A 24472-nucleotide genomic window follows, 5' to 3' on the forward strand; every position below is an offset into this window, starting at 1 on the left:
AATCTTCTGGGACATATTAGACATGCCCACCACAGGTACATTTTCTTTGAAGTATCCCGAGTTATAACTACATGCACTCATAGTTAGTTACATGATCAGTCTAGAAACCAGTCACCCAGGCATCTTTGTAGAAGGGTCTTACAGGGACAAGCAAGTCCAGATAAACGCCTTGGCAGTAGTAGGATAGTTGGGAAATATACCTGAATCCAAGGATTTCAAAGAAATTTGCGCAAAAATCTTCCACCTTGAAGGGGCAGCCCTTAATTTCTAAGAGTTGACCGCTCTAAAGATCCAAGAGAGACAAAACATGGCCCATTAAATGTTGGACTCCACATACACTGAGGTCTCCATTCAGCAATTTTGTAACCTCGGACCGAAACTATGGGCCATATACAGACTCCCATATCACTGAAAACATGCTCCAGACTGCAAAAACATTCAGTTTTATTTCACAGTGGGCATAGGAGTCGATAGACTTAAGGAGTTGAGGGAGCTGGATTTACATCAACAAGTTTCCAAGTACAAGTGGCGGATATTGTATAGGTGGCCCTGCTCCTTGAATTTAATTGATAATTAATTACGCGTGGGGAATGAAAACCATCCACTCCAGCCGTGCTTTGTTTCTGTACAGCTGACAGGGGTGAGAGGTAACAATTACTCAGTGCGGTGAGGACCGATGAGCTCCTCTGCCGCTGAACAAAGCCAAGTTGTGGCACGACAGATGGCAGATGAGATTCACCACAGGCCTTGAAGAGCTCATACCATCTCCGGCTTTCTCCACCCCTTCAGCTCCGCTGGCTGCTCCAGGAGGTGGGTCAGCGGGACTGTGACCCTAACCCAACCCCTTTTTTCTCTTATGGAGAAACAGCTGGTAATCAAACGCCACCCCTATGCACTCTGTGAATGAAAGGGCGGCTGCAGTTCCCAGTGCTTGGCCAGGTGTGCACAAGAGAGAGACACTCCACCGCTTTCCTTCGGTGCTGCATTCATAGCATTCACTTGCATGTATCCATGTCGATAAAACTGCCGATGGTTTCATTTTCACAGTTGGTAACTCTCAGAATAGAGTTATCGCCTTTCCAGGTAGCTTCTCCCCAACCTCCCTGCATGGGTGACTTCCTTTGCCCAAGGCCGGTTTTCTTACACCCTCTTTTGCATCCCAGGAAGGAAACCATACTTACACACGCATGGGCGGAAGCAGGAGCCACCCGCGAAACAGCAAAAAGAGAAACAAATCTAGAACAGCGGAGATTCACTTGAGAATTTTCTCTCGAATAATAACTGCTCCTAAAGGGAAGGCCTCAGTAAGTCTAAAGTAGAACTTTTTTTAAATTCAATTTTTCATTAATTTCCACTTGAAAACCGTACTGCCAAAATCCAGTCACCTCTAAGGGTAACTTGGGGAAACGACAAACAGTCTCAAGCCCTCAGGGTTCAGCATCCAGACTAACGTCACCTTGCAGGTGACAATATAGATTCCAAACCCCCTCAGCAAGAGGCAACTGTGTCACCTCTGAAAAATCATAGAATGATAGAATGGTTCGGGTTGGAAGGGACCTGAAAGATCATCTAGTTCCAAGCCCCCTACCATGGGCAGGGACACCTTCCACTACACCAGGTTGCCCAAAGCCTCATCCAACCTGGCCTTGAACAAAATGGCATTTTTTACATAGAAAAAGCCCCAAGGCTAGGGTGAAACATGCTTTTGGCTACAACTCTCCAGAGCAGTGGGGTTTCACCAGACACGCTGCAATTTACAACGCTACCTGTCACGATTTTAGCCTTTTCCTTCTGAGGTGGGGTTCCTCACAGCAGAGCCCACCTCAGGCGACACGCACACGCCTGCTCCCCAGCGTGACCGCGACGCGAGTTATAAACCACCATTTTAAAGATCAATGTGAATTTTAATAACACTGACGTGTTTTATCTTTCAAAGACATTTTGACAATCGACCCGAAACACAGCCACAGCCACGGCCGCCGCCGCCGGCTCCCGCTCCGCCGGCGGCGCCTAACGGCCCCGCCCCCTCCCGGCACGGCAGGTGACAGTGCGCAGGCGCGGCCCCGGCCCCGCCCCTCCGACCCCGCCCGCCAATCGGTGGCGCCCGCCGGGCCCTGCGGTGGAGAGCTGCCGCGCGCTGCCGTGCCGTGCCCTACGCTGCCGCGGCGGGGCGGGCGGGGCGGGCGCCGCGGGCATGGCGGCGGCCGTTGGGCGCGCGCTGCGGCTGAGCGGCCGCTGGAGCGCGGCGGCGCCGGGCGGGCCGCGCCCACAGGTGAGAGCCGGGCCGGGCCCTTTCCCCACCGCCCCGTGTGTGGAGGCCGCCTGCTTCGTGCTCTGGTCCCCCGGGCCCTGCTTGGGGGCCGGGGGTGAGGGGGGGCGCTCCGTGCGGTGGCAGGAGGCGAGCGCGGAGGGGTGAGGGATGGGGAAGCGGGCGGCGGGGCGGGTTCGCCTTCCCGGCGCGGCTGCGGAGGGGGCGGGACGGAGCGGGGATGTCGCTGTCGCAATTGCATCGCGCGCGTTTGGGAGTCCCCGGTTGGGCCCGGGTGTGGGGCTGCCTCTGGGCGGCCCGGCCGGCGAGCTGCGGCCTGCTGGGCCCCGGCGGTGCGTTCGCGGGGCTGGCGCCGAGAGGAGGCGGGGTTGGGGCGGGGAGTGCGAGGGCCGGCGCCTAGTTTAAGTCAGCCCTTCGCTGAGCCGAGTTTATTTTGCTGAAGAAAAAGCGTAGTTAAGCCCTAATGTATTGTGTATAGTACTAGAGTTGAAAGAGCTATGTGTAGACCAAAGCCACGCGCATATGTGACGTGCTTTAAGATCCATGAGTAAGCGGTAGTTTTTTAGGTTGATCATCGTCTTGAATTGCGTTTGTTCAGCAGGTAAGTAGGTAATGAAGTTTCCCGATTCCTGCAGTGGAGAGAGAAATGTGCTCCATAAGTGCAGTATCTTCTGATTAAATAGAATTACTCGTTTGTTTTGAGAAATACCGGTGTTCAGCTAATTGCCTTTTAATGACAAAGCTTAGCTGCTGTCAGTGTTGAGGACAGCTGCTGTGTTTATGCAGTAGTATTTGATACACCCGTGTGTATATTTAATCAGTGACCAGCAAGTGGATAAAAAGGCACGCACCGTTTTCAAGTTACAAAGTATTTTAGGATAGTAAGAGCTGAAAAATTGTTTGATGACTGAACTGACCGTGGGGTAACAGAAGGTAGATGCAGTAAGGAAATGAAAGGTAATACTGAAAGGAGCAATTTGAACTCTTTATGTTGGTTACTTCTGGATTGACTTCACCTATTAGGGAGAAAGACCTGGTGCCCCTGTGGGTACTTCTTGACGCAGCAGTCAGAAATAAATGCGCTTAAGTTGCCCAAGGAATGAGAAAAAGAATAAGACTGAAAATATTCTGACACTTGATATAGTTCTCAGTTTGAATAATTTGTGTTGCTTTGGTTATCCTATACCAAAGGTACGATTATGACAGTAGCTTAGTTTTCCTGGCCAGGCAGCTGCTTGAGGTTGAGCTGGAAACTTTTTATCGTAAATGAGGAAGTGGTGTTGAAGGAGGAGTCACTGTAGAAGGCAGGGCTGGAAGGAGCCTTGAGAGATCATTTGTCTACTCCTCTCATCCCCAGAGATAGGATCGGTGCCTAAGCCTATAGCTAGATACAAATCATATAACTTCTTGTGGACCAAAGGATGTGAAAGAAGCTAGTTGGAGACAGGACCTAGGAAACTTAAACGCTTCTTCTTATTAGGTGTAGTTAACCTGTGGAACTGTTTGATGAGGATGTTCAGGATACTAAGTGTTTATGTGAATACAAAGAGCAACTTAAGAAACTCAAAAGAAAATTCCACTGAGGGCTGTTAAAAACAAGCTGTCAGCATGTCTTTGAATCACAGATTGCTGGAAACTGGGGAAGTGTGCTGGGAAAATTAACACTACTTGTTTGTTCTCTCCTTGTGCCTCTGATACTGGCTGCTGTTGAGGACTGGATAATAAGTTGATGTACGCTTGTCCTAACCTGCTGTAACCATTTCTTACATCAAATCCTTGTCTGTCCTTATCTTTAGGGAACTTCTTTATGATGCCTATCCTAAAAATCCCTTGCTGGAGTTTAATTCTTTGCTTCTTGTCTGAGTGGGGTAGACAGTGTAATTTTTTTTTTTTTTTTTTTTTGGTATTTGAAAGCATCTTGGGCTGAGAGAGGAAGTGGAAGAGAAACTTTGTAATTTCAGTTCACTTAGCTTTGAACAACGTTTTAGTTTCCTATTCTTCTAATAAGCAAAACACAGAGGTTTAACACAATTTATAAAGAAAAAAATGATCTAGCTTAGTTACTGTCAGTCACTTCTGATGCGGTTGAATAGCTGTTCTCAACAGAAGAGTTCAGAGTACCATACGTGCTATTTCATTTGATTGGGTCCAGTACCTTCTCTAAATCACTGTGGATGATATATGTACTGATACCAGGAAGAGATGATATCACTTTGCTGACAGTCTTTCAGAACTACATGCCTACAAAGGAGTAGCTTTTTCTGCAGTTGTTAGCTAAGCTAGAGTTGAAGAGCCTGTTAATATTTTATAACTTTTTTTGTGCCTCAAAACAACCAGATCTAAATTATATTCCTTGTTATGCCCGTCTGACACTTGCCATATATCTATACATTTAGAGCTATCTTTTATTTCTGTAGTATACAGTATAAGCAAAACTTAATATGTAGATTTGGTCAAATATGAACAGAAAGTAGATTTTCTGGGTGGAGGACCTGCAGTTTTATAGTTACCTGTCAAGAGAATTCAATTTGAGAAAAAGTTTCTCCTGTTGAAATACTTTGGCAAATCAGGTATGAAAAGTAATGTAAAATCTCTTGTGCGTGTTTGCTGACACGTTGTGATACTTTCTGATGTGTTTTACAAAATGCTTATTACAACATAGACCTGATACTGGTTCACGTAATTAGTTCGCAGGCTGACTGAAATCTGAGATTATGTAAATATTGTTCAAGGAAATTAATTAGAACACATTTTTGTAAAACCACACACTAGAAAGCCAAAACTTGCCTATTGAACAAAAAATAATTATTTTGAAAGTTGGGATGGCTCTAAGCATTTACATTATGTATGATTGCTACATAACAGATGTTTTTTCTTGTGCAACAAGTGACCAGAGGACCACTGTTGATATCTTGTATATCTGCTGGATCCAGTAGCGCTAGCTGTGGCAGTAATCTGAGCAATGGACACATGACAGCTTTAGACCTGTATGCTGATGTGCTTACACAGCTCCAGCTCTGCGTTTCCTAGTGAAGTTCTATCCCAAAGATAACTTTTTAGTACAAGTTTTTTGGTGCGCTGCATGGTTTTGGAAAAGGAGATGGTTGAAGTCTGCCAGCTTAGAGCATAGAAGCAGCATGAAAACGGTGCAACTGCATGAGTGCCACACCGTTTGGTGTCGTCTTCGATCTCTGTAACTATGTCATGTTGTGAAATGGGCAACGTTTTCTCTTGAATTAAAGCCTCTTGCTTCCAATTCCCCTTTCCTCCCATTCCAAAAGAAGTACAGGAAGTTTGATTCCTCTGTTAGTGATACGTGTTGATTTTATAGCCATATAACTCAGTAAAACAAAGTGAATGGGGTGAGTAAACAGATAGGTCCTAGTTATTTCTCTTCTTGGAAGAAATAGGCCAGAGAAGTTGAAGCTGTCTGAAAGTGCATATTTTGTTTTCTAAGGCAAATTTTACATAAGCCGATTTTCTGTAAATTTACGGTCTCCCTGGAAAATCGGGATTTGGCAAACTGTTTTAATGCTAGGTTGCTTGGGAAGGAGTCAGGAGGGGAGGATTAATACTGAGGAGTTGTGTCCAGAGGTAAAGGCTTTCCCTTCTGCCCTGTCCTGATGGAAGAGTATTATTTCATGAGTACATATGTTAATAACTGTTATTGTTTAAAAAGTTGTGAGGTTACTGTCTGCAGTTTTACTTTATGAAATGTGTAAGAAGTGAATGCAAACCTCTGTGGCTTCTTAGAAAGGAGAGGAGCGTGCTTTCTGGTTTGACTGAAACGCCAGGAGCGTTTAGCTATGCTTTGCAGTTCTTGCCTGTACCACCCATGAAATAGTACTCTTACCCCAGAAGAGGTACCCAGTACAATAGATATAAATTTGCATAAGAGGCTGTTTTCTAATTATGAACAGTTTGTGTGTCCAGGGACTTTTGATTAGTGAGGAATTGAAACTAGGGAAGAATACGAATAGCTTGAGGGAAAGAGGACAAAAATGAGAAAATTACAATAGAAATTGACAGGAATAAGATGAAAGCAATCTTTTTAAAGTATCCTGTTTAAAACATAGCAGAGAGAAAGCAATTTTGGGCCACGTAATAAGGAATCACATGTTCATTAACAAGAATTACAAATAATTAGTTACTATTAAGACAAGTAAGACAGAAGATGAATTGATTCTTTCCTGAGGAGTGACTAGGAGAAAAGAATAGGGAATATGTGGAGATACCTCTGCTTTCCTTACAGCTTCTTAAGGAAATCACCAGAACCTTGCCCGTTGAAAATTTGTACTTTTAAAATTTTTATTATTTTTCTTTGAATTCTGTATATGTCAATGCAACCTCATAGAAAACACAAATATAAAAAAAAAAGGCCAATCCAGGACTAGCGTTGCATGTGATACATATAAGCTGTGAAGAAAACAAAGCAACAACAGCTTCTTCAGCACCAAATTCTGCCTTGGAGCTGTTTTTAAACCTTTTCGGAGTTACGTGCATATATTTATCTATTCATAGAGGGTCAGTTCTTTCTATCTCATGTGAACTTGTTATTCAAAAAGGTTACATTACTTTCTACATTAGATGTTATCGAATTCACAGGAACTATCCTGCAGCACAGGCATGTGCTGTACATGGGCTTAAGGCAGGATATTATAGTTGTTATTCCAAATTGAAATTTTAAGTGGAGCTGTTGGATTTTTGTATATTGAAGCCTGAGATGGTCGTGGACAGGCAGGTTGATCATGAATAGCTTTACATATGTGCAGCAAATTGAATGTGTTGGACCAGTCGATCCTGGGCTGCTAGATGTCCAGAATACCAGCTGGGCTCTGAAAAAGTACAAGAAAACCTGTTTCACTTCCTGGTCATGTAGGACTTGACTGTGTAGTACAGAACACTCAAAGCTTCTAGTCACAGGAGAAGTTCGTGTAAGCTAACTCATGTTCCTAACAGAAGGTGGAATTTCGATCTGCTTTTGTGTTTGTCTTGCAAATACGTCCATGTAATTTTGTTTTGATGAGATATGTGTTTGTATTGTTGTGCTTATAACTAAGTTTGAAGTTTACTCTTGTACGCGTATTAGGAAGATAGCAAGTATTTTATTCTATTCGTATTGGCTTAGCTCAGAATGGTAAAATCCATTAAATGGTCAGCATGTCTAAATTGTCTAATGTGGAGAAGACAGTTCCTGTGACTCGCAGGATATTTAATCATTTCAAATACTAGCTTTATTCTATTCCTCCTAATAAGAACTCTAACTAGTTCACTTTGTTGTGCATGTTTGAGTTTTAATGTTTGGCTAAAGGTAGACTGAGGCTGCAGCTCCAGGAGCAGCAGAGGCAATTTAATAATTTGCTCAAAGGGATGAAGGTAAAGAGGGGATGACTCCTCCTCTTCTTCCTTGCTCCCAGTTGCAAGTTCAGCCACCTTCTCATGTCAGCTTTTCTCTTCTCAGAATCGCTTGGACTTACCAGCTCAGCATAGAACTGCCCACCCATTGGGAGGAAGCAGAAATCAGTGTTCTGCCACGTTTAGGAAGCTGAGCTGGCTTGCAGAAAAGTCCGGGTGCCAGAGCTGGCACAGGATGAGCGAAGGGAGTGGAGGAGAGAATGCTAACAGGGGTGGACTGTGAGATGGGCTTGCTCTGCCTTGTGAAACCGCACTGTCTGCTCACAAAGCCAAGCCGTGGTATATTGAAGGGGCTGGAGAGAAGTGTTTCAGAGTCCTGTCTGGTGAACAGAACTGGGCATTTTTATGGTTCAGAAGTGATTGTTTTTCTGCCTTTGCTTTTATGTCCCACATATCCTTTTTTCTTGTGATTCCTTCCCTCCCCTCACCCACAGAAGACCACACAAATAATCAGTTCTCATTCAGTTTGTGGAATAATTAAGCTGCCGAGGACTTTAACACTAATGCTGGAAAGACAAAATAGTGCATAATACTGGCACTAGGCCAGAATCGGGACGTTACAACTCTGCCAGTGAAATGCCTGTTAGTCTCGTAGAGAGCTTGATTAAAATTAGTCATCTGCACTACTGATTGTCTTGATAAAAGAAAAACCAAACCTGTATCCCACAAAGATCAAAAGATAACTGTTTTCTGAGCCTTGAGTTCTGAGCTGGGACAAAGCTCAATAGTATTTGCTGGTGAGAACTACCCTGCTAGTTTTCTAATTGTTTTTTACCTGAGATGGTGAAATAGCTTAAGAACTGTTCTGACAATGTGAACAAGGAGGGAGCACTCCATGGCCTTTCCAGAGCCTTTAGCAGTGTTTGTGTAGCCACATGCTTCTGAAAGCCACTAGAGAGCTGCCCCGCAGATTCTTCTCATACTTCGTTTTGGAATGCCTTTAAGTGAAGGCAAAACCTGCTTATCTGCTGGATAGATTTTTATTTTTAAGACTGCATCTGTTGATCAGTGCTGTGTTTTGTTTTTGAGTGTTCCTGATGTATGATGCTACATTTCTTTCTGTTAGAAAAACCTTCTGAATTAATTGTGATGTGTGAAAATGTTCAACTTTTAGAATGTGTTTATCTGTTTATGGATATTAAACAATTGGAAGAAAATGGTTTCATGAGTAGTATTACCTTTTCTAACTTATTACAATAATGTGTTGAATCTTGTTATAGATATGAATAGCTTGTTATACTATTCATTTTATTTAGAGCTCACAGTGCTAAAAATATAAAATAAACCTCTCACTTATATTCTTTTTTTTTTAGACGTTAAGGCTAATCTATACCACTACTGTAGTGCGGAGGAAAAATGTAGGAGCCTCAGGACCTGAAAAGTACACGGAGACATTTATTAAAAAACAGATTGAAGAGTTCAACCTAGGAAAGAGACATTTAGCCAACATGATGGGAGAAGATCCAGAAACTTTTACTCAAAAGGATATTGATGTAAGTACAGTTGCTCTGTTGGAGAAGTAATTTACTGTAGAGTTTCTGATATTGAAAGCACTTTACTTCAGCATGAGCCCCTCAGCCCTCTGTGAATTTTAATCAAACTGTCAGAATAAGAAAGAATGCTACTATACATTGCAAACATTGCAACTGTGACTGTGAATAGAGATTGTACTCCTGCTACCGTGTGAGGTCAGACATCACAGTATAGAGCTGTATACCGTATCTTGCTAGAGCACAGTAGGTTCTTTTTAAAAGTCCTAATGGATAATCCGCTTGATCTGAGGTTATAAGAGGCACTGTAAAGGTTTATGTAGCACTTTGAAACGTTTACCCACAATTTGACCTGGTGTGTATATTTAGGTCAGGTTTTCTTCTATGATACTGTGGTTGCTGGTAATGCAAATTAAATTTTATAGGATGTTTTACAACTAACACTCTGGTTTAGCATAGGGATTTTAATATAGACACGAATTTAAGCTCATATCAGTAGCTCCAAACATACTATTTTATTGCCATTTCCTCTGACAACTGACAGATGGGTGGCCTCCTCTTTCTCTGTGTCATTTAGACTCATGTATAGATACGCTGCCTTTCACACGGAAAAGTTGTTTTCTTGCATGGATTTTTTTTAGTGTCTCACCTGATCTTCACTTCTGTCATTTCTGTTTTATTTTATCACGCATCAGAGGTAGGGAGGAGAAATATCATTTGGTGTCATTCACTCTCAGGTGAAGCTGCGTGAAGTCTCTTGGCTGAAGCTTTCTTTGCACAGCAGCAGCGCTGTTACTATAGCCGTGGCAGCACAGTGTATCAGCAGGGCCCTTAGGGTAGATGTAGTAATGTGGTGTGTGCCAAGAGAGGTGTGTGTGGTTTAGTTTTTTTTTCAGGGGGAGAAGATTGTTGCCTCTCTGTGGCAAAATTCTGTCAATGTAGTGTGTCTGCATAAGAGGTCTTGACAGTGTGCTTATGCCACGAAAGAGAACGACATCTGTAGGTGGCGATACAGGCTGATTTCAAACACATTTGAAAGGCTTCAAAACTAAATTCTGGAAACTTCTTTGAAAATAGATTGAGACACACAGTTAATGGCCTGCTGAGAAAAAGGCTTAAATGAGGCTTGAGTCTTATCAGGTATCAGAAAGTCCATAAGGGAAGCTTGACTTCAAGTCACAAATCTCTAGGAAATCAAGCTTTATGAGTACAAAGCTATGCACTGACACTGTGACTGCTTTAATTCAGAATCATAGATACCACTTTGCTCTTCTACAAGCCAGTGCCAATGGAGAGACCCTTCCAGTCTCAGTGTAGGGTAGATAAGGTCCTGTCAAGAGTAAAAATATTCGTCAGGGAATCTGGGTCTGTAGTAATAGCAGCCTGTTTCCTTACATTGACTTTCTTATTTCTGCAGACTGTAGAATTTTCTTTTCCTGTATTTTTAGATGTTTTTTCTTACCTTTGATGACCTGTATCTTTATGACATACTTTCCTGTGAAGTATTCATGCACAGACCTGCCACTAGCATACCTCCCATGTTAGTGCAGTACAGTGACAATGATAATAGTTCAGTTAATTTGCCCGAAAGGTTGATGTTAAGGAGAATGCACTAATCTGCAGTCTGGCTTCCTTCCTTGATAGGGTCTAGGGGAAAGGCTTACAGACAGCAAGACTCTGAGAAATGGCAAGTAACCATGTCTCAGTAGTGGTTTCTTCTTTATAAGTCCAGAGCACTATGATTGTTGGCACAAAATTAACTGAGTTCCATCATTAGTAAAAGCAGATTCATTCTGGAAATAAGCTTTTATAATGCAGTGCAGGTGACAAGTATGGGACTGCTTTGCAGACTCTGTTTCTGAAAAGATGGAAAAGCGGAGTCAAAAGAGTAGTGCTTTGCTTGGTGATACCAAGTATCTGTGGTACATGTTTGATTTCTTAATATTCCATCAGGTGTTGGAAAATACTTAGAGTGTGTAACAGTCTCTGCTATGCATAATTAAATTTCTGTTATAAAAATATAAAAGCTGCTTAAGCACTGGCAGGAGAATTATCAAGCTTTACATTTGAACAGTAATAATTCTTTCTGCTGAGTGCTTATATACTTCCATGTCTTCTACTGTTAATCATTCTGTGAAGTGTATTTCAAAAGTAGACATCATAGGATTCTGTCCTTCACTGAAGTTTTAGGTATAGTTTGATAAAAGCTAAACCTTGTGAAGTTTTAAACAGGAAAATAAGTTGACTTATTTGGTAATCCTTCTGCTTTTATTTAGGAATGAAAAGTTAAGCTGTGCATTACAACTGTATTTCTGGAGCAGAAAAAAAAAATCCAGCAAATTGATATATAACTCTGCAGAAGTCTACCAATTGCTTTTTAATTGGTATTATAGACCTCACTCTGAAGCTAGGATGTTTTATTCTCCAATGTGTGAATATGTGCTATGAAGTTTCTCTAATTGATTTGCTTTGCCCATTCCATTTGATGTATCATTTTTCACAATATTTCATAATTTGTGCTCATTTCTAATGAACAGAGTCGTTAGGACAGGCATGTCTAAGTACAACTGACAGCTAACATTAGGTGCCAGATGCAGTTTATAAAGCTATGTAGAACTGCAGAGAACAGTTTAAATAAATTAGCACCTGTACATTAGTCTCACTTGCTGGTAATTTATAAGTGAATCAGTAGAGATGACATTTAGGTAAGTCATTGATCAAGTTAACAGCTGCATACCCACTGCCCAGCTGGGATACCTAATTAATAGAGATTGCAGTCCTGACCTAGCGCTTTTCCCTGGTTGAGTATGTAATCCTTTTATTTTGTGATTTAACTTTAACTTATGGTTGTAGTAAACATCTCACCTTCATTTTCCACTGTCAGTTCTGTGATATTTTACTTTAAAGCCCAGAAATCTAAGTAAGATTAATACAAGAAAAGCGTCTTAATCTTCATGACCTATTTATATGCCAGTATTTTTATTATTCATTTTTATGCAGTGACTAAATTCTCTCCCAGACATAAGCTCATCATAAAGCAGTATTCTTTCCCCATAAGAGTTCGTAAAAATCAAAAGCTAGAGATCTATGTTCATTTTCTCTTGTTGTCTGCCTTATGACCTAATAGATTGTTGTCAAGCAGATGGAATAATTTGAATCTAAAATGTATGTTTATCTTCACTAGCATATGTATTGTTGCAAAAGTACCAGTAAGGTTGTTAGCTATGAACATATTAACTATGAACACGTTAAACATAGCAAAACTTCATTCCTCACAGGACATTGTTTCCTTCAATGAAGTAAGACTTCTTTAATGAAAAATAGGTTGTATTCAAATGCTTTTAGAAGTGGCTCAGTGCATCTGATTTCTAAATAACCCTCAAATTTTAGCAATGTAAGGTGTTAGATATGAGTGAATATTGGCATGTGTGAAACTTTATTCAGAGCAAAATGCATTTCTGAACTTTTGTTGTCTGCAAGAACATGTTTTCCTTACAAGAAAAATTGGATTTTGTATTGTTTTTTAAATAGTTGAAGCTAGAATACTTTTTTAACTTTTTTTCCCCCAGTGGAGCCAAACTGCATCAGTATTTTCTTATTTCTACATCAAAGTCCATTTGAACTGATAACTGCTGTATTTTTTAAATTCTTTTTAATGCTGTTCAGTGTTTTGAAAAGTTGAAATGATGACAGAAATAACGACTGTTTCTTTCAATAGGTTTTTGGCTTTTTTGCTTTGCAGGCTCTGGGCAAGACATACATTTTTAAATGAAAAATGAGTAGTTAGTATAAAAATAATGTAATATGAAAGGAGGTGGGTTTTTTCATACGATGCTAGTGAGTCGTTTAGTTTTGGTTTTTTTAAGTGATTGGATTAAATTGATATATTGCTGTGAACTTGAAATTTCTTTCAAGCTAGAATTCAGCTTTGTCTAAACAGTGACAAATGATCGGGGTGGTTTCAATAAATTTTAGTAGCTAGTTGTTAGAGGAGGATTTTGTTTTACAAGGTAAACTTACGTGCGTTATTTATTATTTGTTGTTAACCTTTTCTATCTTGTTAAATAAAAAAAAAATATTTCAGAGTTACCATTTCATGTCTCATTTTTGTTTTGTTCATTCATGGTTCTACCTCAAATGTTCTGGATTTTGGATGCTGTAAACTTTTAAAGAATACTGCTACTGTGGATAGAAGGAAAAACAGCTGTTCCAACAAGCATCTCAGTCTGAGAAATGCTGACGTACAGTGGCTAAATAACGTGATTCAAGAGGCAAGGTTTGAGAAGGAAAGTACTCTTGTGTGATCAAGTTGAGGAGTTGAAGCAGCTGAAACAGCTATTGCTCAGGTGTTCTGTTAAAATGCATAAAGTGTCACTTCTCACCTCAATGTTTAGATGATTAAAGTTTCATATATATTTAAAAGGGAATAATCTGGATTCTTGAGCCCTCTGCCAAAAAGGATGCTGTTGCAAGGGAACCCCAAGGTGGTGTTTTTTTTATTTTTTTTTTTCTTTTTTTCCCCTTCTTTCCTTGTTTTCTGCAAAATACCTCTCCTCACTGGATGTTACTTAGATAACTATCTTTGCACATGATTTGAGCAATGAAAATTAATCGAATGTTTTATTTGAGCTGCAGATTTAAGACAAGTGTGGGGAAGACGCTTGGGCAAGATCAATTTGCCCTACTTACAGCAGGTTATTTAAGGACTGAACTGTCTCTGTCTCCTTCCCCTATCCCAGTATGACTCGGTTGACTCTATTTGAATTGAAGTATTGAATTCTTGATTTCTCAAGACTTTGGAGAAAAAAAAATAAAATAACCCTTACTGACGCATTTGAACTTATTTGATTCAGAGTTAGTCTCTGATGTTTGAGAAAGTGAGTGAACAAAACTTCTTGGCTTCTAGATGGATAGGAGGAGGATCAGAAGTCAGTGTATGCAACATGCACAACAAAGAAGGGAAAATGAGGGTGTGGCAGGTACACTGAGTTTGCACATCATGTCACACGCTGTGCTGTACAGATTATTTAATGAATTGGTTTGCATGTTTGAGGGACTGCCAGATAGGTGTTTTTTTTTTTTTTGATAGGGATGGAAGCTTGTTCTCATTATTCCAGCTGGTTTGAGTTCAAACTTATAGCTGCACGTGAAAAACATTGTGATCCTGTGACAGTATCTTGAACCATCCAGTCCCTCAACAAGTTATGATGTAACAGGCTTCCTTTTAGTTTGTTACAGGAATGTTAAGTTTACCAAGGCAGTTTAAGAAATGTCTGATGTAACAGTAAATCTTGTTACTAACATGTATTTGTTATGATCTGCTAATTTTAAAGGTGTGACTACTGGATTTTTTTTTTTTCTACATGGATCATCAGTAGAATTTAAAAACAAATGCTTTCAAATCCTGAAAGGAAATGGCTAAAATTTCTTTTAGTAACTCATAGCAGAAGCAGGCTATACCCATTCCACCTCTTTCCAGTAGTTTATGTAATTATTTTTGGAAACACAATTGTGTTACTAGGTACCAGGATTTTAAATCGTGTTTCTGCTGAAAATAATTATGGATGTTGATTTTTTAGAAAGTTGTGCTTTATTTCCAAAGACAATGGCAACAGTGTGATTTAACAAATAGAGTTGTGAAATAGCGGCCCAGAAACTGTGGGCGCTAGAGTGGGGTGAATGAATCTTGTATAACTGAAATGATGGCCTGAAGAAAGTAGTTCTTGAGCATATTCAGCACAATGTTTCCTTTCTCATCTAGAGTTCAAGTCAAAGTAAGCACTAGAAGAAGGATATGGGCCATGACCCTTAAGCTGAAAACCACTCCTGGAATGGAAAACTGCAGTTAAATCTAAAAGTTTTCTTGGGAGCTTTACTGCTAGCATTTAAATCTTGATTATAAAGTTTGAAGAGGGACGTTCACCTGATTTTTAGTATGTTCAGGAAAATGCAGAATGCGCCGTTAATTCTCTGCAGAATTTTGACTCAAGACATGGAAATTCCTGAAAGGAAGGCTGTGTTCCAAATCAAAAGACATTATCAAAAGATTTCAGGAAAATATTTCATGGTAATTTATGTGCTCCAGCTGCAGTTTGGAGAGACTAATTCTGATGTTGTTCCTAAGGTTGATCCACCATCTTATTTTATTGCTAATACACATGGGTATTGAGAATTACAGTTTTTCCAAAATACTACTTTTCTACAAAACCAAAATGTTTGCATAGACAAAATCGGCTTCTATAAATGAAGTTTCCGAGAGTCAGATTGACTTGCTATGTAGTTGCTAAAAGTACAATCTGAGGACACAGCTATTTAAAATTAAGAAGAAACTTCTGAATAAAGTTGAACTGGAGTCTGTTGCATTGCAGGATAGTTCCTAACAGGATATAAAGACAAACACCCCATTCTTGATTACATTACCATAAAAAGAGAGAAGGCAGGAAGACTATTACTTTCCATTTTGGAACAACAAAAAACCGAACTTCTGAAGTGAACTATTATTCTTTATCTAGTTGTTGTGTGGAGAGCTGAAAATAGATGCTGGGATTTCTTACTGCAGGGTTTATTTATACTTTCATGCTTAAGACATGAGTTTACACTCAACCAATATAAAATAAACTTTCTAGAAGTAGGTCTCAAATGGCAGCTGCTCTCTTCATTATAAATGTTAAATTGTTATATTTGGCATTTATTAAGGTGTCATAGTTACAGTAACTGTTTTGATTGAGATTCTGGAAATGCTTGTATAAAGACTGTGTCTTAAGTACACACACAGTCAGTCTCAGTATCCTGTAATAAATTCTTTTAATGTATTATATAAGGTGTTTGTTTAACATCATTTGGCTCACAGCAGATCTCTCTATTGTCATCATAATTAATCCCCATTTGTTCATAAATAGGTGTTCACCTACTGTGTGTATGCATAAAATACCCATTGACTAACAAATGGGAATACAGTAGTCACTAAGAGAAACAAAATTACCATTTCATAAAATCAAGTTAAGCCTTTTGTTTGCTTCAGAATTCTCAAAATTTCTGTTCAGAATGCCAGTAGGGGATTAATGAAAGTAATAGGTTAGGTCTTTTTACACTTCATGCATACTAAATCGGTTGAAGCACTGACAAACCACTCCATGTCCATAGAAAAAAATTATCAGCAAGTAATAGCCCTAAGGTAGCCTAGCCAACAAAGAGCCATTCTTCTTAAGAGAAGATTTTAAACTCTTGATTTTATTGTAATTCTACTTTTCCTTACTGTCTAATGGAAATAAAACCAAGACCATTGCCAGAGGGGTTTATTTAGTTAGTCCATGTTACTGTATAAGCACAAAATTTCTATCTCAAGCTCTGCTACCCACTGTCTGAAGTTGGTTACCCTTGCCAGACCGCCCCTACATTTTTGATGGCTAGCTTTTTCTGTTTTGTTTTTAAAAACAATGGAAATACACAGCTCTCATAAATGCATATTTTTTGTTAATTAAAATATGTTGTAATTACATGGAAGAGGGAGAGTAAGATGATGTTGAACAGAAATACGTGTCATTGGGCTTAACCTTGTAAGGTGCTTTGCTTTACGTTTTGCTGGAATGATTTGGAATATTGGTATACCTACTTTGTTGGAGGCGAATAATACTAACTTTATACATAGCATGAATAGTAGTAGATACTGGTTAAGTAAAAGCAAATGATGCACCTTGTACTTAGTGAAAACAGTGGTAAACAATGAGTGTGTAGTAAGTGTCATATGTTTTTCTAAATTGTTTTAGCAAACCCTTAGGTATGTAAGGAGAGGAAAGATGGCGTTTAAGAGTCTGTCTTCTCTGAGCAATTACTTCAAGTTCAGCAAAGACTAGTGATTCACAGTTGTTTCCAAATGCAGTGATCAATGAAATACTTATTTAGGCTATGTAAAATATCTTCTACTGCCAGAACAAACATTGCTTTTAGACTTGAGGAAACTGTCTGTAGAAACTGGGATTCTAAATGTGTAAAACTTTGCTTTGTCCAGTTGCTTTAAATAAAATTTCCATGCTTGGTCTGTCTTGACAAGTGCTGATATTTTCAGAAATACAAATTAAATATTGTGATTTCCTCTAGAAGTCACAAGACTTGAAGTTTTAGGGGAAAATCACTGTGTATTAAGGTGGTCTTTATGCTTGAGTAGTTCTGGTAAGTTATGATAAATGCACACTATAAAAACTAAACTTTGCAGAAGAAAGTTCACTCATTCTGGTACAGTAGAGTACAGCCTTTGGAATGAGATTTCACTTTTCCTGAAGATTCCGGAGGAAATGATCTGCTTTTCTTTTCAGCACAGCACATATTACGACACTGTTTCTTACTGATTTGGTTGCTTACTGTACGAAAGTTACGCTATTTTTCTGTACAAGAAAGTACCTAAGAAATGTTTCGATGATGCTTCTGTGGAAAAAATTACATATATGATCTCTCTTTTTGTTTTCAGAGAGCTATTGCCTATCTCTTTCCTTCTGGCTTGTTTGACAAACAAGCCAGGCCAATGATGAAGGTAGGATTTTTTTGTTGCATTTCTGAATAACTGTAGCATGATATTTTAAGTAACTTTTTCCTTTTGCTGATATCTTTTGTTTATTTATTTACAGCATCCTTCTGAAATTTTTCCAGAGCAGAGGAGTAAGTGTTTGTAGATTTTTTTTTTATATTTATTCCCCCCCTCCCCTTTAGTATTAGAATTTTTGCATATGTAGAATTCTTTATTTTCACAGATTTACTTTTTTTCCTCCTTGTTCCTTGTGATGGCTAAGACATGAGTAGTAGAAGCCTGATCTATATTCTGGTTTTTAGGATAAAAAATACTGCTGGATTCTGGAATACCAGTGGTTTTTTCAGACATCTTGTTAACTGACTATAGATAAATGTTTTTCATTGTTTAAAAATAAACAATAGATAGGATGATGTACAGAATCTATTGAAGTCAGTAGCTTTTTGTCAGAGCTGTCTATTACAGCCATAAAATATTCATTAATACTATTTTAAACCAAAAGTTTTCCTGATAACTTCATTTGGTTACAGCTTTGAAATTGCCAGTTGAGAGAATAGGGAGAGTGGAAGTTCCCAATCCTGTCTCAGTTTCGACCTGAAAGTCCTAACTCTGCACTTAAGTCCGTACTGTCTTTAGACTTGCTCTTGAGACACTCTGTGAAGTCTCAGTTGTTAGTGATACACCAGTATGTTGTTCAGTGAGAACTTCAGTGAAGTCGCCGAGTTGATTTTACATAGAATATTTCAAAGATACGTCAAAACCTGTTGCCCACTTTTGACTCACGTTTAGTGTGAACTAGTAGCAGGGGTGTGAAGCTCTACATTCATTGAGCTGTCAAGTCCCACATGGACGCTTCTGATTATCAGCAAAATCTTACTATTTTCCATCCTTCCTTTTCCTGGAATTAATTGATACTTGGTGTTTTGGGGGCTTTGTGTGTCTTTTAGAAAGCTGCCTAAATTATATGAAATTTTGGAATTTTGGCTTTCAAATGGTATCATGCATTATTTCATAACTTCACAATATTGTGAAGTAAAAAGTAGAAAGTGAAAGGGTAAGAAAGAGTTAATCATTATGCAGTTCTAAAATCCAAGAGCTGTTTTATGGCATAACTAAGCTACTATTCTATGTGCTTTCAGGACTAAAGAATTCTTTGAAATGCTAGCTGTGTCCTGAGGAGTGTAAGAACTAATTAGTATAAATGTATATCTTTGTATTTACATCTGAAAGTAACACTTTCAATAAATATTTCTTTTAAGGCACCTTTGTGTTGTCTGTGCATTATGTCTTTAACTTTGAAGTACAAAAATGTAAATTTATACTTTTGAATGTTCTCTGAACAGTAATTTCAACAAAATATGCTTTCACAGCTGCATACATGGAAACTCACACTAGTAGCATGTGTGGGTAAAAGTCCCCTATATTCCTTCTGTTCTAGTAAGTTTTGGATCTTTCCATTCAACTTCTGCTGTATTATGTCTTATTGTTCTAGTGCAATACATATCATGCTTACCAGACAGATTCTTGGAGTCTTGTCTTTGTCCATAGCTTATAGGTAGCTTCATTTGAACTTCGCTGGATAACATGGCTGGGAGTTGCTTTACAGTTAAATTTATGAAAAGCTCTCAGATTTTAATTTTTGTCACCTTATTTGGAAAAAATCTTTGTCATGTTGTATTTCAGTTGATTTTTTTTTTCTGAAGTTGAAATTTGTTTGTCCTTAAATAACACCTTTTAAAATGAGTAAAATACACCGATGTGCTGAATGATATGGAACGTATGTTTTCTTGCTGAACTAATTATGTAAACTATAGTGTAGGTCTTTATATTTAAATATCCCAAATGTATCAACATGAACAAGTCCTAACTAAAATTACCCAAGCTCTGAATACAGTCGTGTTACCTGCAAAAGACAATTATATGAATGCTTAGTTTAGTTTAGACATATTATATTAATAAAAAATTTGCTCTCGGTTTAAAGCACTGTTTTCCAGAGCTGTTATCTTTCATCTTTCACACGCATTATGTAGATTTCAGTTGTCTTAATTCGTACTTCTTCCTGTTCTAAACTGGATACTTCTATCTGTAATTCCAACTATAGAGTCTTTGAAAGTTTATTGAAGATGTACATGAGAGATTCCCTCATGTTAAATGATATTTAGAAATACATTAAATATTTGATTATAATTGCAGATGGAGATTGGTTTTTAACAAGGTAGTCTAAATCATTAGATTTCCAGACAGGTTGAACACCCTTAAAATGTCTTTGTTCTCTGATATTTCAAAAGGTAATCAGTATTACGAAAGAGGTTTATAACTGCAATTAAATACAAAGTTTTTTTTTTTTAGTGAGTGTATATTGCTTTCTTGTCTAATCTTGCTTTTCATTAGAAATCCAGTGGGGAGAAGATGGCCGACCATTTCATTTTCTTTTTTACACTGGCAAGCAGTCATATTATTCATTAATGCATGTAAGTATATTATAATCTGGAATAAATGATGTTAGCTCTCAGTCAAGTACACGTTGTTCTAGAGATGCGTATCAGGAGCTCATGAGTTTACTCATGTTTTCACGGTAGACCGTAGTGTCACCACTGAAGATAATACAACGTATGGTTTTATGTCACAGTATTCGTTATTAGGGGCGTTTTTATGTCACATTTAAGAGAACAGACTACATAATACTTCTAGCTTTAGTTTTTGGTTTGTTTACAGTTTTGGCTATGGACTAGGTTCGAATAGCCTGAATGCTTTCTTCTAGGCTGTATCTGATTAGTAGCTTAAGGTTGGTAGTGGAGAATGCGTATAAAACAAAAAACAGCTAGTTCTAGGGAAATTCATTGTAGAATAAAAAAATAGGGTTTTTTCCCTTGAAGGGCAAAGCTATAGGAAATGTTATTTGTGCTGACATTTAGTGTGAAGAAAATTTGCATTTAAACTGCTTAATTGATTTTTCTAAGACTGCTCCATTCACGCAAACTTAAGGCTTTTTCTGATTAGTTTAGTTCCAGGAGTAAAGGATCTGCGTCTGTTTACCTTTATGAAAAAAGCTGTATCTAATAGAACATTGCTAAACCCCAAGTCTTAACATGGCTTATGAACAGACATTTCATATCTATGACCATCAGTGGCACAAGCATTATCTACCTCTTCAGAAGAGTTTGTAGAAAAATGTGCATGTTTTTTACATGTGCTTATAGAAGACAAAAGCGTTAATAATGTATGCAGAAATACTTATTTGGACAATCATGTCTAATTTTGTTTCCTCATTAGATAATCTCAAAAAGTTAGTTCTATGGTTAGTCTGTTGTCAAAAAACCAGATTTTATGTTATGGAATTCAGTGCACAGCTTTAGCGAGTGTGATGTTTTTATTAGAATTATCTGGTATTTATTTGTGTTCTGTGTACCCGAAGGACAAAATCCCCACTTGTCAGGTGCATTTATTTCTTTGGGAGAATAAACCCCCTCTCCCCCGCCTCCCCTCCTTTTTTTTTTTTGTTGTTGTTGTTGACCTTGGGCAAATGAGCTTCTTGCCCTGGCAGAAATGAAATGAATGATAAATGTAGAGTGTGTCTTTGCTGAGTAATGGAGCTTCAGCATAGGCTTTCCACCGAGGTTTTCTCCTGCGCAGCCTGAGGCAGCCCGAGGACCCCTGCTGTTCATTTAAATAGGTATGTCAAATCTGCCTCGAAACGCCGCTGGTTTGATCTGTGGTAATATTTGTGAAGGTTCCATATGGACTTGAGCCCCCTGCAGTGCTAAGAAATAATGTACAACGCTTCATGGTGCAGACGCAAATTTTCTCTGAAAAGGGATGCAATGCTGCGCTTTAGCTGTCGGAGAGGATGATGGAGCTGACGCGCTAGGCCTGTCAACTTGTTACACGGATGGGTTGCACGCAGCGAGGCTGTGGAAAATCTGTGCCTTTTAACTTTTCTACTTAATCACGGTTGTAGCATTGCCTTTAGACTGTATGCTACATTAATTCTCTTCCTGCCTTCTGCCTTTCATCCCAAGTTTCACGGAAAAAAGTAAAGCATGCAGGTCTTGTAGAGGAGCCTTATCAAACAGCTGTCATCTGACAAGCCATTTGCATTTGTTTTGGCTGAAACAGAGCAACCCAAGGGCAAGATGTTTTGTTGCATTCCATCATAATGAAGAAATTACAAATTTTACAAGGAGCACAAGTTTATTTTTAGCTCTTCCTAGCAATTAGAAAGAGTATGCAAGCTTGCCTTGGAAATCTCTGAAAGAATAGCGTGCATCTTGTTTCTAGCAGCGTGGCAACCACCTTCAAACAAATCGGTTTGACAAATGCATTTTTCATTAGTGTAGGATACTTGAGTGTTCTTCGACTGTTTCTAAATATTTTCATTAAATAGGCTTCTGTACACCTAAGTCCATTAAGTGCAGTTTAACAGGTTTTTTAGTCAGCCAAATGAAAGCCGAAATCTGCATGAAATTCCCAACGTTATTTTAACCTCTTATTAGACTAATGTGTATTTAAGAAAATGTAGTTTTAAGTCTCAAAGCTAATTAATTTAGCTAGGGGAAAAAAAAGAAGGGATTGTATGTTAATACAGTCTAGTGTAAGTAATCAATCCCATTTGAGGATGTCCTTTAAATTGCTACATTAAGTCTAATAAATTGGATAAACATAGTATTTAGCTTAAACTTGTGTGCCATTAATTACTGGATAGACTCATGTGGAACTTGGATTTTATTAATTGCTAGTAATATAATTGGTCACAGCATTATTTGTTTAGTTAATGCTAATAAATATTATCCACTTACTAAAAATAGACTCTGTATATTCACGTGTTATAACTGCCCATATATATGTTGTTATGACTTGAATATTAAATGAGCTTTCATAAAGGGTACTTGCTTTATACTACATTGTTGTCTTTGTTCTGCCTGTTGATTAAAGTTTAGCTGTAGGGAAAAGGACAATTTATTTTTCTTTGATAGACAAAAGAATGTTTATTGCATGAAATACCATTTCACAAATGTTTGATAGCGTATTTGATCATCATTTAACTTAAGTTTTTCAGAGTAATGTCATATTTTTGTAATGTGCAGAACAAGATGAAATAGTCTCTTCGTATTGTTCTGTCTCGTAAAGTAGTAATTTTATGTAATTGTGCTTTTTTAGAAATATCAGAGGTTGTAGATCAGAGGTAAATGTTCTAACAGTAGAGCATTTTAACTCTTAAAAAAAGCAAAACCTAACCCCCCCAAAGTATATGCTGAAGTCAAAACCACGTAAGAATCAAAGAAGAATTCAACTGTGATGTAAAATGATGTGGGCTCTGCAGCATATTTTAACCAAAATGTTGTGGGTTTTTTTTTTTTCATAAAAAATCTTTTCTTCTAGGGTTCCATTTCCTAATATCTTACCTACATTTTTTATGCAGTATAAAATGAGAATATTAATTTATTTTGAAAAGAGCATTCTTATAGAGATCTGAAATTTGATCTCTCTATTAGAAATGGAAGCATTTCAGTACGTAGCCAATCTTGTAAAATCAGCTATTTTGATTGTGTAATAGCTGAGTTTACAAGACATGCAGATGTGTACATTCATGATTTGGACTATTGAATCCTGAAGTGATTAGTAAAATCTTCACCTGCCAGCTTTGAAAAAGCAAGTGTGTCTTCAGAAGCTTTCTTTTAGCCTTTGGGGAGTGAAGATTTTGTCAGATAAATTATTGGGCATTACATGTGATTCCTGATTTTGCAAAGGCTCATCCAGATACTTCACTTCACGTGTGAGTGGTTCTTTTAGTCTGTTAACTACTTCTCTGTACAGAGATTAAATACATGCATTAATTTTTTTAATACTTAAGACCAAAATTTTGTTTCATAAGAGATGCAAGTCCACTTTAATTGCCAGAAATATGCAGGAAATTATATTTAGCATTTCTGTTACACTTGGAAGTATTTCAAAATACTACTTTTTAATGTCATTTGACTTCATCTCCTGTGTAAAGAGTTCTTTGTATAAGTGGACATGATTACTGTAATTTAACCGGAACAGTTTAAAGGGATCATTTTAATTCCTAGGAGTGCCCATTCTTACAACTTAAACATGTTGTGGAATGTTGGTGTTCTTTGGGAATACCTAGGGAGGGTCTTCAGGAAAGTCTTGCTATTCCAACTGTTGTAAAGCTTGCTTTGTTGTAGCGATGAATTTCTGAGGCTAAAAACCAGTGGATGGCAACGCATATCTCATTTTACTTGCCTATGTGTATCAGTAGTTTCTGAATATGATGGCAAAATCCTTAAGTTGTGGATCCCTAACACCTTTAAGTTGTGTCACGTTGCCTGAAAATACTTCAGTTGCTGTTGAGAAGCGATTCTGACTGTAGTCAGTCTGTCCTAAGGTAACAGCCGTGGTTCCCTCCCTCTGCCCTTTTTTAAAGAACTGTGATATAGTTGTCTTTTTGTTGAGCTCCTGGTTCATGTGTGTTTTGCTGACCGTTCCAGTAGATAAATGTATATGCCAGAATGTAGTGAAGATGAGGGTATTCATGAGGAGGCAGACTGGTGGCTTGTTTTGGCAGGGAGGAAGGTGACACTGTGCCTTAGGAAGGCAAGAGGCAAGCCGAGAGGCTAGCAATAAAGTGAAAAACCTCCTCGTACTTTTGTAAGACCTGGTAACGTTTTCTGATCATCTGACACTAAAATAACTTCTTCATGCCTGGTTTGACTTCTTCCAAATGCAGAAACTCATGGAGCTCACAGGAATCTCAAAGCCTGTTCCAGCTGAGCT

General features: G+C 38.4%; 1 protein-coding gene across 1 annotated transcript in view; it reads left to right on the forward strand.

Annotated features, from left to right (window-relative positions):
* Positions 1–2191: 2191 nt before the first annotated feature.
* The window catches only part of MRPS9 (mitochondrial ribosomal protein S9), a 34506-nt gene continuing 12225 nt past the window's right edge, over positions 2192–24472 (forward strand). The window contains exons 1-5 of the mRNA XM_086610472.1: positions 2192–2272; positions 8998–9177; positions 17639–17701; positions 17796–17826; positions 20087–20166. Of these exons, the coding sequence (XP_086466598.1) occupies positions 2195–2272; positions 8998–9177; positions 17639–17701; positions 17796–17826; positions 20087–20166 (432 nt within the window). The 5' untranslated portion in view covers positions 2192–2194. The remainder of the gene's footprint in view (positions 2273–8997; positions 9178–17638; positions 17702–17795; positions 17827–20086; positions 20167–24472) is intronic.

This window comes from Tauraco erythrolophus, chromosome 1 (assembly GCF_009769465.1).
Source record: "Tauraco erythrolophus isolate bTauEry1 chromosome 1, bTauEry1.pri, whole genome shotgun sequence".
In the NCBI taxonomy this organism is placed as follows: Eukaryota; Metazoa; Chordata; class Aves; order Musophagiformes; family Musophagidae; genus Tauraco; species Tauraco erythrolophus.